The sequence below is a fragment of the Hetaerina americana genome, unplaced genomic scaffold (genome assembly GCF_022747635.1).
Source record: "Hetaerina americana unplaced genomic scaffold, ioHetAmer1.1.p SCAF_6, whole genome shotgun sequence".
NCBI lineage: Eukaryota > Metazoa > Arthropoda > Insecta > Odonata > Calopterygidae > Hetaerina > Hetaerina americana.
In genome coordinates, this window is record NW_027287205.1 from 5,329,773 (window position 1) to 5,348,627 (window position 18,855).

Genomic DNA, 18,855 nt, shown 5'->3' on the forward strand with positions numbered 1-18,855 from the left:
CCTTGCTTTACCATGAATTTGGACAACAGTGACGATTTGTGCTATATTTGTTTTCGCTTTACGCGTGAGTTTGACTAAAATTCGACTGTGAATAATGGTTTTATTTCGATAACTTGTGACATTTCTTTTTATTCCCAAACATCTGTTTAAATTCCTATTAAGGAAACCGATGGCTGAGTTGCCAAAGGCACATTTTCGCCCTGAAAGGGCTGGTAACAATTCAGTGACGTCGCCCTTTTTCCCCAGCCTCAACTGCAATGAAAATCCTAATGGCGTTCAGGATGTGGGGATGTGTCAGCCTAACAGTCAACATTTCGTGCAAACCTTCGCCCCTCACGGCTGCTCGGCTCCCAGCGTCCAACGAGGAGACTATTCCGGGGTAGAAATGATCAGCAGTGGTGGCCATGGTTCAAATATTCCTTCGTATTTGCAGTACTCCCAATGGTCTCCAAGTTGGAATAGTCCAGGGGTCTCTAATTGTCAACCTGGAGTCATTCATGGAGGGATTTACCCTGCAGGGGGTCCTGCGGCTGTCATTCCTTTCGATGCGTCTGTCCCACCGCCGCTTCCTAGAATCACTGTACAGCCTCCTCACCAACAGTGCGTTCGTAGCCAGGTGTCAGAGGTTGGCCAAGACCTAGCAAGGAAATTTGACGGATCTGGATCACTCATGGAAAACGATCGGATGTGGATTGATTCCTGGTGTCAGCATCGTCAGAATACAGAAGTGATCCAACCCTCTTCCGTCGTTACCCGGAATAAAAAGAACTTGAAAGTAAGGTTGCTTGGGATTATGCCATGGGGTTGTTAATAATTTTGACCGTCAAAGACTTGGATAGACTTCATTGCTCTAGCATCACTAATGGTATGTTTTTACCACATTCCAGATCTGCTACTGATTCGTTTCACATTACATTTAACATATTTTGGCAGTTAAAGAATATTTAAGAGATAAAATGTGCATGTAAGCGTAATTCAAGAAATGATTTCAAGTGCAATAAACATTGTATGCATGGTACTCATATTCATTCCTGATTGTTATTTATTTAATAGTTTGTATCAGTTTAAACACGATCATCATGGTCGTGTTTAACCATTCATTAGGATATTATAGTAAACTGCAATTTGTGGCATTTATTTATCCTGGAGAAATAGATAAATTCATACTTTGTGCTGCAGTAGACTGCATGAGAAGCTTAGGGTATCATATCACTAGTTGAAGCAATAAACTGCATCCTGTGGTTTGTTCAAAAGCTGAGATTAGAGATCATCTGTTGTTTTGTCAAATGAGGAGTCAAAGTCATAATCGCAGGGGAATGGTACAAGTACTTGCAGGATGTGCACTAATGTAGAATTTCTTTCTGCTGATACTTTAAAGTACTTCTAAGGTGTTTTGAAAAATATTTTGGGCTCATTTCAGTAAGACATGTCCCATGCTGCATTTTTTTATTCGTAACAGTTGGTGATAATCTCCCTGCTATTAACACTAAGAGATCTGGTGTTAGCTGCTCGCCTCTAAATATTAGATGCCATCAGTTGTTGGGGGATGAATTCATTTGCTGCATGCATTTCTAAGTTACACTGACATTAGAAACCCATGCTCTCACAAGTACTACGTATGATAAAAAATTAGAAAATTTGTGTTGAATGAAAGAAAATTGTTTATTCATCAATATTAGAGTCTTCGAAGCACCTTTGGAATGCAGTTTTCGGTATGGCTTTCGGCTGCTGCAGTGATTGTTACCTCTACATCCTCCTAGTTGGCAAAAGTGTTGTTCTTCTATAGTTTGTTTTATCTTTAGGAATGGAAAGAAGTGATGGGTGGCCATTTTTGGTGAGTACTGAGGCATCGCAATGGTGTCTGTTTGGCCGAAAAGTCATGGACGAGCAGTAAAGTTTGCTCAGGTGCATTATCATGGTGCCATTGCCATGAGTTATTTGGTCACAAATCTACTTTTCTTTGGATTTCTTCATGTGAATGACTGAGAACGTCCACATAGTACTTATTTCTCTCCATGACCTAGTGGCAAGAACTCATGGTACACTTTTCTGTTTTAATCAAAAAAATATTGAGCAGGAGCTTTACATTTGATTTAACTTGACAAGCTTTTTGGTCTTGGCTCTTCAGGGAGCTTCCATTGGGATTAGTTGGCCTTAGTTTCATCACCAGTTCTGGATTGCAGTTCATTCCGTATTGGTTTCTGGAGAAGTGTCCATTCCGTACTGCTTTTGGTTGAAATTCATCACATTGAAATGAAGGAAGTGACTTTGTAACTCCGTGCACACTTTATTGAAACACGACCTAGGTTTTGAGGTTGGGCGTCATCATCAGGTAGTTCCTTCTGAAGGCAACAAAGAGGGGTTTTGGTCAGAAGGGAGAGTGGAGGGGTTAAAATGTTAGATGGGGAAGGGAAGCACAGCCTGTGGTGTCAATCGTTGGCTATTAACGGGGGTTTGTGTTAGGAGGGGGAGCACTGGACGTGAAAGATTGGTAGATCTAGGATGTGGGAGTGAGAGAGGTGCAAAACTTCATTTGCAACTTCACCCTTGCAACAGGCACTTTTTAAAATTTCTAATTGCACCAATGAATCAAGTCTATGGCCTTTATTTTCTAAATGGAGAATTTCAGGCTCAAAGTCACTTTAATGGTCACGTTTGAGAAGGTGCTTTGCGAAGAGGGATTTCATGTTCCTATCCTTAACATATGTTTCGTGCTCCTTTATTCTTTCTTTAAATATTTGTCCCGTTTGCCAAATATATTCAGTGGAACACTCTGACCACTGTAATTCATACCCTCCACTCCTCTCGTCTTGTCTTTGGCGTGCGAGGTCAGCGTTGGGTCTCATCAAAAATGAATCAGGAAAAATATTAATTGAGCCAGGGAAGATTGAAAAAGAGAGGAAAGAACTGTATTGAGTCACTATATTGTAAAGACATTAGCGCAGCGAGTTGAGGCGTAGAAATAAAATGTCATAGATAAAGAGAGCTGAGGTCCAGGCATACTGAATTGCAAGATAGAAAGGTCATTAAGGGAATTGAAATCAAATAAAGTAATGGGGTTATTATATTCTTAATGTGTCGATCAAGGGTTTAGGAAAAAATAGGGGTAAGTTTGCATGGACTAATTCATAGAATTTACATGGAAGGAATTGTCATCCAGAACATATCATCGATTAGTAGAAGCTCCCATCCCAAGAAAGGGAAATGCAGCCTTGTATTATGGATCAATAAGTTTGATTTCGCTCACATTGAAAGTAGTACCGTGGATAATCAATAGGAGTATGGAGAGAATTAGTGATTACTTAGGAAATTATGAGTTTGGGTTCAGAAAGGTGCAGGTTTTACCGTAGCAGTATTATCATGGAATGTGAGGACCGCTGAATATACTTTTAACTTTATTTAGTACATTTTGAGAAGGCGTGTGATAGAGTTAGAGGTAAAATAAATGCATGTTTTGAAGTAAATGGGAGTAGTTAGGAGGGATATGAGAGTTGTTCTCAGTCCGGACATGTCTAAGACTGCTTGGGTTCAAGTGGCAGATGGAGAGATTGAATGGGCAGTTTTAGGAAGAAAGGTAAGACAGGGGTGTCCCTTATCACCAATGCATTTTGGGATATATGTGGAGGGAATGGGAAAAGAGGCAAGGAAAAATCTAGAGATAGGAATGAAAGTTGGTGGGAATTCATTGAATTGGTTTGGTTGAAACTTCAATCAGCCTAGGGTACAAAATTGATGAGTGCGTTCAAAAATAAGTGTGCTTGGCATGCAATGAGCATCATTGAAACAATACAAAGGTTATGAATTTTAGGATGAAGTAAAATTGTAGTAGTTATATGTAAAATATTATCTTTTCATTGTTCTGGACGATGATAGTCAAAGTAGTATGGACTTCGGAAGAAAATTCCATTGTGGTGTAAAGTCTCCTCAGGGAGGGGATAGAGAGCAGTGACTTTGAAATAGGATGTTAAGAAAAGACCCGTCAAAACTTCGAAATAAATGTTGTTTTGTACGGCATGGAAAAATTGCCATTGAAACATTATGATAGGCAAAGATTGGAGGCTTTTGAAATGTGGGTTTGGAGAAGAATTAAAAAGGGCGGAATGGAAAATGAATGAAGAGTAGTGATGGAGGGGTTATTGTTGGCAGAAAACCAATGAATGTGAGAAAGGTCGATTTATAGCAATTTGACGGGAGGAGATGGAATGTTAAAAACTGGCAAGCGAGGAAGGAAAAGGATAGGTATGTTGTATGGAATGGAGGGAGGTAAGAAGTACGTATTAGGAATTGAAGATCAGTTAAATATACTGTTGGCTGCCAAAGTGTGTGGGGTTAGGACTGGGAAAAAATTTATTGTTGTTCATCTGTGTCCATCCAGAAACTGCCGTAAACAGTTGGCTACCAAATAATAATAATCTATTATGTTTGAATTCCACATAATCACTCCTAAATATTCACCGTTGACTCTTGGTAGCAGCCTTTACTCGTCCATCATTATGCCTCGCTTCCTAATTGAAGAACAGGATTGGAATGCATATTTTTTCCCGCAGGTGTGGGAAGTGAAGCAGTTATTGCAGAGTTGTATGTCACTCTTGGGGGAATTGGAACGAGTGGAGCAGCAGCTGAGAGTGGGGTGCGGGGAAATGAGTGAGGCGGAATGGGACTGGAAGTTGAGGGAGGCAGAAACAAAGAAGGTGAGTGGAGAGGATCAATCCGATTGGCAAGAGGCAGAGGGCATTGTGTGTCGGGAGGGATTGAAGTCTAAGCTGTTTAAAGCCACCTCTTGTTTTTTGAACTAATCTGATATTAGTCTGAGGGTCACAATATTTAAAGTCGTTTGCACTTCCCACTCTGTTCAAAATGGAATGTGAATCAGGGGTTCTTGAGACTTCTTATGTGATCATGCTGAAGTTGGGTGGGAGGTGAGATGCCTCTTCGCTCCATTATATTTTGTTTGATAAATTGATTCAGGGGAGCTGGGAGAAATGGCGTGAAATCCAATGACTCTAATATCACTCCTGTCACAAGTACACTGTTGAGTGGGAGGGAAAATAGTTGGTTTTCAAAGAGGTGCACGTGCAAACAGGGGTGTCGCAAAAACTGAGTTTTTGTGAGGGGCTCTTTAGCCAGTATGTTTGGTTACAGGTGATGCTGAATAAATGCCTGGGAGTCCTTGATGAGGGAGTAGTGTGGAGCGTAAGGTCGGTCCTCGTAAAGCGTAGACGTAAGCGGGCTCGGCTGAGAGGCCGCCGTATTCTGGAGGAGGAGTTGGCAGCCGTCAGGTCGGAGAAGCGGAAGAAGTTGCACCTTCAAGTGGACATGTGGCTGGAAAGGAAGCAGGCAGAAGTAGACTTGCACAAGCGGGTAAGGCTCTCCCACTTCACCACAAGCGCCTGACAACAAGGGAAGACTTTGAAATTATCAAGGAAGTTGGTTAGGGTACATCTACGTCGTCGGTACGCTTGATTTTTGAGATCCCAATTGATTGTATTGGAAATAATTTCTTCGGCCTATTAAAGAAAAACAACCCCCCTTTCTTTTTCAATGAAATCAATTCAAAATGTGGCAATTACGGATGAGAAGGTTCCAAATGGAAAACAAATACAAATATGGCCAACCAAAATTTGGTAAAACCTTGGTGGTAAATAATCTTGCTGGGGTTAAAAAAATTGATTCATCAAATCAAATTTTCATCATTTAAACGGTCACTTTCAATAAGTCAAAGTACCATTTTACTGAAAAATTGGACGTGATGCATTGAAATATTGACATTGGATTCTGAACTTCTTTTAAAAAGTTATATTAAAGATTTCTATAAAAATTGTATTAATTGTGAAACATTTATTGGCACTGAGGCCCATTTCTAATGATGAAAATAATGAGATTATCCATCAATACAGTGGTTGCATCCCAATTTTGATATCTTAAAATGGAAGAATAAGTGCTGCTTGGTTTTTGTGAGCCATCCATGCGTTGATGAGGCATTTAAAAAGTTGGTTTCGATTTATTTGAAAACCCGTTTGATGTGGGATAAGTGATGGGATTTCAGGGCTAACTCGTGGTGTGTCTAATCTGTGCATCTGTTGTTCATTTCTTTTGCTCTCACTCTCAGGAGGAGATGATGAAGCAGGAAGCTGATGCAGTGCTTTGGGAAGTGAGGCGGAAGCAGTCGGAGGGTCGCAAAATATTGTCCCTTCTATCAGCACTTGTGAAACTGCACCATGTTCGTGTGAAAAAGAATGACTCTGCCTCCAATCCTGCCCCCCCTGAGAATGAGGATCAGTTCCAGATTATCATAGGTTTGTTCTCAGTTGACTTAATCCTCATTCCTTGTGGGTGTGCCAGCCTATAGCCAGTTTGATGTAAACAATTTTCTCATTCATAAAAACCATAAACTCAGTAATCAACCCAAAGGTTGGTTTGGTAGGAGGAGGTAGATTTCATCCAGTGCTAAGCCAGATGGCATATGATACTCACGGATTAGGGTTGGGGGGCCAGTTCCTTTCCCTGTGTCATCTATTGTTTGCCTGAAAAATCTCACGGCTTGGTGGCCCGGAGGCTTGCCTGGGAATCGAACCTGGATCCTTTGGACGGTAATCCAATGGACTACCACATCCCATGTTGTCATTGATAATAATTATTTTTTATCATGCAAAAAAGCTTGATATGTGCTATAAACTGTCGAGGAGAAATTCAAGAGAAAAATACATGGAGGATGTTTAAAAAAATTGAAATATGCATTTTCGCAGGCAATATTTTATGCTTGATGGAATTTCTTTAGAATATAAAGCCTCATTTATTGAATAAGAGGGGTTACATAACAGCCTTCATGTATTTAGATCAAAGATGAAGCTTCTTAGAGGTTCATTTTTAAGAAGTACATAGGCATTCATTGATTCTATTGTAGATAAACTGTCAAGCCTGTGGGAGCGTCAAATGTCAGAGTATGATGCTGAGGAGAGGGCACTGCGCGTGATGCTGAAGGATAGCCCTGAAGATGGTGGCCCCGGGGGTGTGGGTGGCTCCAAGGACAGACACAAGGCCACGGGAGACCTGCAGCGCAGCCTTCGCCTTTGGGAGTCACTGCTGTTTGGCACTGGGGCAGCGAGCCCAGAACTCTTGAGCCTGAGGACTGAATCATGCCAATGGCTCTACCTGCAACCCTCCAGATCTCTGGATGCATTAATTGAGAACAGGTGAAGCATAGAAAATTTCGATTGAAATTACATGTATGGTCTCTTCTGTGCATGAATTAGAATAGCAATGGGGCCATCGCTAGTGAGAACCAGTGGTTGCTTCCGAAACCCTGTAATGACTCATGTCTTTAAGAAATTGTGCTCAGCATTATAACTTGGAAACTTTTAATGGTATCGCTTCATTTCAATTTTCCTGATGATTTTTTTAACACCTTCAAGTTTCTCTCTATGTGCAGTGGAACCCTCATTGTATGAGAAGAAGAATCTGTTCCATGGTCTTTCTTGTGAAGCAAAACCCTCATTTAATGAAACGTTTTGTGAATAAATTAATGTAGAATATAGTAATGCTTGCATTGCATGCTGGAAAAACTATATCGTGTCCAAGGTTTATTCTCTGAAAATTACGATATATTGTTTAGAATGGTGGATCACACTCATCTTTTCCTCTTATTGCTGAATGAATCAAAATGAATTGTTAAATTTTTTTGATACGTACCTAATTCCTTTTTATTAAAAAGCTGTCTAGAGACAAGGGTTCGCCAACGCTTCACAATTTGGTAAATATGTGGCTCGGAATGATCATTGAAGAAATTGCTGGCGTGCATTGCCACTGCCTTGCGCAAGGTATGACGCAACAGTTTCCAATGGCCTCATTACATTCAGCCAGTTGTTTTGAACTAAGCACTTCTTGAAGGCTCGTGGAGTGCCTGAATGATAACAATGAGGGGTTTGATTATCAAATCACCATTTGCATTTGTGCAAAATAGCAGCAAGAGACTGCCTTTTATTGCCTCGTGGTTGGGCCATGCATTCTCTTCTACTGTGATGGTCACAAATATAGGTTTGTCTCAGCATCTTCTTCCCAAAGAGAGCCATCTCGCCACAATTAAAGACATGTTGTCGCAGGTAACCCTTAAAATCTAAGAGCAGATGCCACCGATGAAGTTCTCTGCTGCCTTTGAATTAGAACTTCTGCTTCACCATGTCTCAAAATACCAAGGATGACGGTTCTTCTAAACTTCTCGAACAGCACACGGCTTCCCTTAAACACTTGTTTGGCCATTGATGATCCTTGCATCTTATTGACAAGGTCTGCAATAATCACTTTCACCATCTCATTGATAATATTCTGGATAATGGTGTCTCATTGCAATTGCTTTTCCTTCATCCATATGGAAAGCAACCCTTCAACATTGTTGTAAATATGCAACCATTGCATAGTTACTCATGTCACTGTGTTTTAAGCATCTATCTTCTTAGCCTTGTCTGTATTCTTAAAGAAAAGGCCAATGGCTGATTTTGGCAAATTGTTGATGTATGTCCTAGATCAGCCGTGCGCAAACCTTGTTCCCTATTTTCAATGATTTCACTATTCATTTCTAATGTTATTTTTAGTATCTTATGGCTTTCTTACATATTTTTCTTTGGGGTCAATTGTAAAACTATGCATAAAATAATCTTAAACATTATGCAAAAAATATCTAATAATATGTTTGAACGCAAGTCACAAGTTGGGAGAAATTTGTGATTGCTAGCAATGATAAGATGTTAGCAGAACAAGTGCTAGGGACCAACTGCTGCAGGAGGCATGCAATGCCTCCGGGAATACCCCTCTCCTCATGACTCCTCATGCAAAAAGTCGCTCTTTGAGCAATTCATTTTCGGGACTAATATTTTTGCTCAATATGCAAATTATTCGCTGTGCGAGGTGCTTGTTAAGGGAGGTTCTACTGTTATTTGCTCATCCAAGAAGTTTTGCTGGGTCCATTGTTTTGGGGAGAATCATATGGCAGTTTTGAAAGAATTTTTTGCTCAGGTTCGTGGATATAGTAATTATTTAACAGATTTATTTTAATTTTCAATAAATAAAGAAATGTTTTATATCTTGATATATTTCATACTCCCATGGATCCACGAAATATAAAAATATGGTTAATTATTTCATTAAGTAAAATGTAAAAATCAATATATTGTATAATGGTGGACATGTGCTCTGAAAGCATGGGGATAACATTAATTATGGACTGGTGAAATGTGTATTTCTGACTGGGGAAAAACCAGGCATTAAAATTTCTCATGAGAATGGGCTCTATACTTATAAAATTGTAATTGTCCACAAATAAGTTTTTGTATTTTTATGAAACAAAATTGTACTAAATTTTAAATTCTGAAATATCACGCATCAAATAGTTATTTAGTAGAGGGTGATCAAACTTCTTTATTTGCCCAATTTATTTACTAACATTTAATTCTATGTTGTATTGTTAAATTAGTGTGTAATGTAGATGTGTATGGTAGAAGTTTGTCTTTATTAGGGGAAGTTAAGCATTCTCATGCTGTTGCTTTCACTAAACATAGCCGTCAACAATTCAATCAACGACTGGAATTGAAGTTAAAAAAATTCCTTAAACTCTGAATGGCTTTTTTATGGGCCTTAAGAGGATGCCCAAATATTAAGCCAGACCCATGGTGGGAGGAGTTTGCTGCCTACAGGATGAATGTATACATATATGCCCGCCTTGCTTCCGTCCTTTTCAGGCGGCAGTGGGACCAATTCATTTCAAACTCTCCGTTGGCATCATCGATTCCCGTGGGGTGGGTGATTCCTGCAGAAGCTTCATCTGAGGAGTGGAAGGCCCTGATTGGTTCCAAAGGGGATTTTGGCTGATGCTTATTGCTTTATTCATTATTGTTAGGGTTGAGGAATGTCTATCCTCTTCTTTCGAGACTTCGGTCTTGAACAAGTAATGCATGCACGGTGGCTTCGCTGCTGCTTTTCATTGTGTATTCCAATTTTCTTGTCATCAAATTGAATTGATTATTGGTGGTGTAAAATGCATGCTTAAAAATGTGTTGCTTTGAATCTGTTGCTTAAAATATGTTGTTTTAATGACTACAATTAATAAATGGTGGGTCCATGCTTATTTTTTGACTATGTGATTGTGTACTCTCACCTCTGCACCTTGTCTGTCCAGTTTTGACTAAAAGCATGACAATAAATATTTCACTTATGGTCATTAGCTTTGTAATCGCATTGCAATAAAGAACAAAACCCTGAATGACTAAATGTCACTTTTACCTATAGTAAGTGTTTGTGGTTTTACTTGTATTATGTTTCTAAGATTACCCACATTTGCAAATAATATTGAATCATGGTCCAAATGCTAAAGATAAGTGTGGGTTTGTTTTTTTAATGAAATATCCTTCAGAAAAATGTTTGATTTGTCCTCGTGGCCATTTTTGGTTGGCAATAAAAATGTTCACCTAGAGATTATGGGCAGAGACTGAAAAGATAAATAAGAATAAGCTACCATAGATATCCTATGGAAACTTCCAGGGATTGTGGGATAGGGTTGAGTGAAAAATCTTTGTCGAAAAACGTTGAGGCCTGGTGATAATTTGATGCCATTTATGGTGCTGAGTAATGGTGAAAATTTTCAGTTTGATCATTCCTTTGGTTCTATCAGGCATTTGAAAATCTGACTTACTGCCCACTGTGGATGCCTAGACTTCCTCCCCTTATTTCAACAAGTGAATACTTTTGTCATCTCATTGCACATGACTAGTAACTAATAATGGCTCTTCTAATGGGTGAATGAAACTAAAATTTTATCACTGTGTGGTAAACCCATGGTCATGGAAGTGAAATATAAAAATTAATTTTTGGAATTGCCATTTTCTTTTGTCTCTAGAATGGAAAAATTTCACCCAGTAATGGCTTGAACAGTGCAGTGTAAAAAGCAAAAGTTAAGATTTCGAGTTGTGAGAAGCTGAAGTCAACTGATGAGAAATGTTAGATATACACAGAACCATGTAATTGTTCTTTGGCGAAAGAAAAAAATCACGATGCTCATTCAGAAAACGAGAGAAGGTGAGTCGTATTGAAAGATGGCACAAGAGGAGCATATCTGTGTTTTAGAAGACAGTTTGGTGTGCTTTGGTCATGTAATCCTGGCCAGTGGGCGTGAAGCAGCATCTGGTGGAGAGCCATGTTATTTCTGTAAGAACCAAATTGACAATTTATCTGTTGTGTCAGGTGTGTGACGAAACCAGTTTGCATCTGAAGAAAGAGTGGTTCCACGGGTGGTATCAGGTAAAAGTAAGGGAAGCCACTTCACTGCATCCTTCACACCAATGAATGACTGCTGAAGCATCTCATCGCAAGTCCTGACGACAAAACAGGAGACCTAACATTTACGTTGGCAATGTAGGACAGCAATGAGAAGTAGGATTGTTTCAATAGTGGACTGACTCAGTCCATGTCGGATGCAATAATGAGATACAGAATAAGAGAAACCTGAGCACCAGGTACTAGAAATTTGAAAAATCAGTCTCCTAAAAACTTGTGGACTCGGGTTGAACCAAAGTGACTTATGACTGCCAACAGAGTACTTAATCTACATTATCAGAGAACTCTAACATCATAACTTAATTCAAATTTCCTGGTTGTTTGATGCCTTGAAGCTTAACTTAAACCCTGGAAAATACAGCATCATGACTCTTACTCTGAAAACCACAAACCCCTGACATTCAACTATGCCGTTAACTGAGCTCCCTTAAACAGAGTAACAACCATGAAAGTCCTTAGAATTTTAACCCACCAAAAACTGAATTACTCATATCAAATTCAGACTAAAAAATAAGGCAATGTCCCTATTGGGCCTTCTTTACAACTTCACAGAAATTCAAGATCCAATAGCACTCCATTCGTACTTCTCAACAATTGTTCTCCCAATAGTATCATATGGCTCCCCAATTTGATCCAAGTCAGCCACAACTAATCTAAAAGCCCTTGATTGCATCTCTTTGTCAAAATAATCAAACACACAGAGACCCACATTTTCGCAATATGCCATCAAATGCTGTTCTGTCTTCTTTATCCATTTCTAGTCCCCAAAACCACTGACTTAAAGCTGATTCAAAACTCCTCCACAGCACCCTAAACTCGACTATTGATTACCCTGAACTGCTCTCTCTCTCTCTTCAACTTCTGGATACCAACTCAATCCACCCACTCCCTACTCTATCTCTGCCTATTCCTAGGATATCTCTCACCAAGCCCTCACCTTTATTTTGCCTCTCCTCCCTTCTAAATTCACTCCCTCACACTGTCGACCCATTTAACTTATCATGCAACAATGTCACCACCCAAGCTTTATCCCACCTCTCAACAATTAAATTTCCCCTGTCCACATTCAGCTCTTGTTGTTTATTGTTATGCTGTTATTGTATTTTTGTCCTCTCTCATGTTTTTGTAATATTTTTTATGGCTGCATGTGAATAATGTTTCAAATAAATACGCGAGTTAACCAAGGCCTGCTTGTCAGTTAGGTCCATTGTGAAGTGAGATCTTTCATGTTGTGAGTGATAAAGACATATGTGGCACCTCATTAAGCATTCCCATGTTTTCTTGAAAAAATTGGCAAAAATATCATAGATGGAGACATTGGATGAATTGTCATTGAATGCATTTTGAGAATATTATTCTCAGTTTGATAACTAATGAAGACTAAAAAGTACAAATAATAAAAAAGTTGATAGCTGGAGAAGAGTGGCATGAAAAGGAGAGAGAAAAACACTGAGATTAGAGAATTCAGAGTACCACAAGATCTTAACTTTTAAGTTGGTCACTTTATGGACGAATATATGAGATGGTTCGTTTTGAAAATCACAGATCTATCTGCCTCATTTACAAGATGGAAATTATGCTCAACATGTGGAAACAGTCTCCCAAATGAGAGTAAATCAAGTGTTCCATACAATACTCAGTCCAGAATGCAGGGCCAAAGTCATCCAGGTCAGCATGAAATCACCACTGGTAATATTTAAATTGGGCTCCAAAAACATTTTGAGATACTAACTAAACATAAATGGTAAATGTGAACAAGGGAGAATGGTTGGATGGTTGATATATCACACTCCTCACAGTGAGTTTTGTGATTTTCCTGTAAAACAAGCAAAGAGCTCAGCATAGCAAAATTTGTTGTGTGAAGGGACAGGAAATACTTTAATTTAAGTTCCTGTTCAAACATCAGGGCAGTCTTTATTTATTACCAGTTGTGTGGAATGAGTTGATGACATCAGTATAAATGAGTGATGGCGGACCCACCTGGTTTAATGAGCTGCCTCTGCTGTGAGCACCAAGCTGGATTTTCAAGGGTTGGCTCAAACCATAATAAATGGCCTAACTTTAAAAAGTGTTTTACCCTAATGCTTAACTTCATAAATTGCCTACATTTTAAAAAGTATTTCACCCCAATGCTTAACATCACAAATGGCATCAAGTTATCCCTAAGGCTGAAAGAATTAAAAAAAAAAATTGTTTTTCACCCCACTCTATTGTGTGAGCCTGTGAGATGCAGATATCGGCTACGATGAGGAAGATGAGGCCTCATTGTAAGCAATTTCAGAAGTAGTCCTATCCGATCATATTTACTCAAAAATATTGTCCATCGCATGGTGAATGCCGCTTAGATGAGACAAATGATCCTTAAATGCAGAACTAAAGGTATTTGTCTACTGCTCTTTATTTTTGTACAACTAGTTTCAATGCTTAGGCTTCATCATCAGAACTTGACTAATTTTTACCTGATGATGACACCTAAGCGTTGAAACTAGTTGTACAAAAATAAAGAACAGTGTAAATATACATTGCGTTCTTCATTTAATGAACATGAAATTCCACAAAGTTGTGCCAGAAACAATTGAATACATTACCAATGATATATTGATATTTATTGCTTTCTAAAAGACATGCATGAAACATTTCACATTTATTGCAAAAATTCCAGACAAACACAATATAATTGCAATTAAAGTTTGAATACAAATGATAGTCCCAAATAAAAAGGAAAATAGGGGCAATAACAGCATATATAAGAATAAAATTATTTATCGACAGAGATTGATTTGAATTCATCCACAGAATAGAATTGATGTTCATACAGAAACTGATAAAGTGTAGACTTAAATGACAGACATTTTTTATTTTTCTTAGTTTTCTAGATAATGACTCATTTTTTCTGGAGAGAATCATTTTTCTCGCATTTTGGGAGAAAACAAGTTACAGACTAAGATTTGGAGGTTCTCCCATTTTGGGAGATTCTGAAGCAACTTTCTCGGGAGGAAGCAATTTACACACTTGGGCCCCAGGAATTACATTCCAGCATGACAAGAATTCTTAGCAAACATAGTCGAGTTGTGAGCAGTTATCCTCAAGTTATTACAGCCTCCTGTACTGTGCCTATGTACTTGAGCATGGCTTTGTTTTGGTGCACAATAGTAATATCATGGAAAATATACATACTGGGAACAGTTAAAATTAAAAATTTTTTTGAAGTAAAGTCTAAAACTACATGCATTTGGGACTTTACACAGGGTTCTCACGGCCCCCGTTTGCAGCCTAAAAAGGTCCATGAAATGATATGAGTGCCCCCATAGTAGTACGTAAGTAACATTATTTTCTCTGTTTCAATGCGGTAAGAAGAAAATTGAATCTGAAACAATAAGCTCATTTCCATATCTAAACTAATGATAAGGATAAACTAATGTCATCTTTTTTGAATATGTCAGTACAGTATTTCATCATGTAATCTCTTCCTTTTGAGTTTTCATCATTTGAGAAATGGAATTTTTACATTTTGTTTAAATGCCATTTCAACCATTATGAACATCATGTGAGAATCAATATGGTCAGTTTATTGTTGGTGGGTTTACATTGGGCGACTTTTAAATCATCTTCAACAGCCTGATAAAAGTTAATTCTTTCATCTTTGTTAATTTAATGTCAATGAGTGATTCAAAAGTGGCTGCTTTCTCCACAAGTGGAAGAAGTTAAAGAAATTTCATGCCTTTGCTTATATTTTTTAAGTCCAACACAGGAAGTGGGAGCAACCCCTAAAAAATGCTGTCTTCTTGCTAAACATTTCAAAAAGATTTTTTAAGAATGAGGCTCCACAAAATGTTAGCTCTTTTCACAGTCAATACATAGAAGCAATAGGGATGATTCAAATTTACCTAATAGGTTAATTTTAAGTTTTAATCATTTAGCAGAGCAGCTACTATTGGTATCTTCATATCTACTTAGAGAGGAATTAAGGAGTGTCAACATAACCAATTCTTTATGCAAGGTATCAAGGACGTTTGTTAAAGGTCTTCACAGCTGAAGAAACAATTGCATTCTGGGACTTAAACTGCCTACCAACTACTTAAAAATTAATGAAGCCCATATTGGAACCGTAACAGATATGGTAAAGAGAACTAAGTTTGCCCAATATGTATCACTACAAAATCTCTTAACACTCTTGATGTTTTGAGAGGTGGAATCCTCTCTTAAATATCTCGGTTTGTAAGCCATGCAGGATCCTTGCAATCCGATGAGCTGCAGTAAATGCTCTTGAACAAGTTTCAAATAATGCTTGCCTAACTGGTGAATCTTCCCAATAAATGTAATTAGGAGCGCCAGGAATTCAATATTATCTTTCCTCTGTATTTACCTGCTCTCCTTCCTTGAAATTTCACGGTGAAAATGTATTTGTTAGGAGCTCTGGCTCATAACTACATTGAAGAGAAGTGAATATATATATTTACCTCAATGACATTTTAAAAATTATTGAAATAATAGCCACTTAAATGGTTATCTGGCCCACTGATGTGTGAGGCATCACCTTAAGGATAAGTTGATAGATAGGCTTGCATCAGGCAATGAGCAAAAGATCAACTACCTATTAACCATTAGAGAAGGTAAGAATCATTAGAGTGAGTAAAGAACTGTGTACTTCACAGCTGAATGAATAACTTGATTCTGGGACTTAAATGCCCACCAACTGCTTAGAAAATAATGATGCCTCTATTGGAGCTGTAACAGAAATAGTAAGGAGAGCTAAGGTGGCACATATTAAACATTATTTTATAAAAGGGCATGAAAGGTTTTGATGCTCATGCATCATCACCAAGAGTTAGCAATTCAAGCTTGTCCCTCTCGTGTTTTAATAATTGGGAGGAGGAGATTTAGGTTTGGGGAGTGAGAAGATTTGAGGGATGGCTTAATTTAACTCATCAGCTGGATTAAGGATACCTATTCATATCAGATGTTGTAATGCAGGTTAAAATCTTTTTCCATCAAGAATTGTTTTTGATATAAATAAATACTTATCGTCAATGCAGGACGCGGTAATTTTAATGTAACCATTTCTCCTACATATGTAGGTAATCAACTGGTTTAAGGTAGGTTTTGGATGGACACAACAACTGAATAAATATCTTGTATTTCCAAGAAAAACACACTCTACAACAAGCCCTCTTCCATCTCCATATACTTCCTTTCTCCTTTTATTCCACCCAACCTCCCTATCTTATTCCTTCCCTTCCTCATTTGCCTACCATTCACCCTTCTATCACCATCTTCAACATCCCAATCAACAATCAATATGCTTAGCATTCATTTTTCATGCCTCCTTATGTTTTCTCCCATTAATTCGCTCTCCTCGCCCACCTTATTTAGCACTTCATATGTTTTCCTTTCTGTCTACTTCACCTTCTCCACTCTAGCATTTCAAAAGCCTCCAATCTATGCCTATCATCTTGTATCCATGGCCATATTTCTGCATTGCACACAACTACATTCCATATCAAAGTTGAGCCTTTTCTTAACATCCTTAATGTCCCTGTCATCAATTTCTTCCTCTTTGTGAAATCTTCTTTGCCTAACGCAATTCTTCTCCCAATGTTGTCTACCCCCACAGCTTTATTTGATTTCATCTTATCGTTGAATATGCCTGGACCTAAGCTATCGTCCTTTACGTCATGTTCCTTTTCCATGCCTAACTTTGTTGGTCTGAGTTCTTTCCTATACAGTTCTTTTATATATTCCTTCTATCTCTCTTGGATCTTTCCTGTGTCAACTATTATCCTACCCACCTTATCTCTAACTGTTAGCATAGATCTTCCTTTCTTACTTCCCGATAAAGATTTAATTTTGCTGTACAGCGCACCAATTTCACCCTTCCTCTGCAGACTTTCCATATTGTCGCACTGCATCTTCCACCATGCTTCTTTTGCTGCCCGCCTCAATTTATTGTTTAACTTTTTGTACTTCATTTTGCCTAACTCTGTGTTTACATTCTTCCATTTCCTTCTCTCATCTATCTTTCTAATTATCTCATCCATGGTTTCCTAGTCCTTTTCTGATTAAGTTCCTATAGTTTCTTTTGATATTCCTTTTTTCATATATTTCCATTTTTCCACGATATTTCTTTATATAATCCAACTAATACCTTATCTGCCATTTTCCATGTATACCTTTGTCTTTTGTGGTGTCTAAACCAAGTGTTGGTGATGACTAACCCCTGTCTCCTACAGAATTCAACTACTTTCTCCCGCGGTCATTCCTCGTGCCTAAACTGTAGTCCCCCACCTCATCACCATCTCTTCCTTTGCCTACCGTCGCATTCCAATCCCCCATCACTATCAAATTTTCCCTGCCGGATTATGTCCTCTAACTGCTCGTATATCCTATCAACCTCTTCCTCCGTATGGTTGCTCGGTGGCATGTATACCCAAGTTCGTTCGTTCTACTTTTATCTCTACTAGTAATATTATGGCTACCCCTCGTTGGCTCTCGTCCCCGCCACTGTATATTATTTTATAATTATCACTCCAGTAATACATGAATGTATATTTTTGTGTGACTTTTATTTTAAAATTTTACAATAACAAGATGAAATAAATAATAGATATAGATAAGAGTTTTGAGAGAAATGATGCGGAACTGAACGTTACCTATCCTGAATCAGTTGAGGTAAGGGCACAAGGAAATTGAAAAAGGAGGATGTAGCGATTAAATATCATATCACCAAATATGGCTGTTTTATATCCATAGATAGCAATTTCCAGTGTTCCAAAAAATCTACTAGAACATGCCAGTGACAATTATGTAAAATATAGGGGATAAAATCAGAAGAATGACAGTGGTGTATTGTTTTGCTAAGACTGACTTGTTAGAACACCTAAAGCATTTCAAATATTCTTAGATTTAAGTCGATACTAATAACTTTTTTCCCAAATTGTCACAAATGTCTTCTTTAAAAGCTCTTTCTCATTTGAAAACTCATCATCCCATTCCCCAACCCTCTTACTTCAATACATGTGAGTACACCCAAACCTCATTTATCGCTAGCAAAGTGAACCTGATGACGCAAAAGAATATCTCTTGATAATAATGCATTAGCTTTGGAACTAATCTGGTTCTTTTATTAAAAAGAATGGAATATTATAAAGTGCTTTCCATATCTATTGATATGTGATTCCACTAAGTTACCACATCTATCTCCTTAAAGCTTGAATAATATTTAAATGCAGATGCAGTTACTTTATTATTATTACTTTTTATTTGCCCAGAGATCACAATACAAAAATACCAAGTCTTCCTTAGTGGGACTAAGGCTCTAAAGAAAAGAAGAGTTTTTGTGAACAATATTGCGTACAATATTATGCGCCAGCTCTTTCAATTGGCAACATTGAGCAATGGTGATGAAGGGTACAGCCTTTTAAAAGTAGCTTTGCCATCATTCCCTCAACATTACTAGCAATGCATCATAAAAAACTGACATTTCTTAAGACATCTTTTTCTATCTCACTCCTACCTGATATTGCAGTGTTAACT

The 18,855-nt window shown here is 38.1% G+C and overlaps 1 protein-coding gene across 3 annotated transcripts; it reads left to right on the forward strand.

The window, feature by feature from the left end:
- Positions 1–169: 169 nt before the first annotated feature.
- LOC139695379 (programmed cell death protein 7-like) lies at positions 170–12,631 on the forward strand. 3 transcript variants are annotated; one of them, XM_071594107.1, is made up of 6 exons: positions 170–775; positions 4,548–4,691; positions 5,143–5,361; positions 6,110–6,296; positions 6,905–7,193; positions 10,886–12,631. In XM_071594107.1, exons 1-6 carry the CDS (start codon positions 170–172, stop codon positions 10,914–10,916), a joined length of 1,476 nt encoding a protein of 491 aa, XP_071450208.1. In that variant the 3' UTR covers positions 10,917–12,631. The 3 variants fall into 3 exon arrangements, with proteins under 3 accessions (XP_071450208.1, XP_071450207.1, XP_071450209.1); XM_071594106.1 differs by lacking the exon at positions 10,886–12,631 and adding an exon at positions 9,732–10,252; XM_071594108.1 differs by lacking the exon at positions 10,886–12,631 and adding an exon at positions 9,732–10,256 and having other exon boundaries at positions 659–865.
- Positions 12,632–18,855: the final 6,224 nt, after the last annotated feature.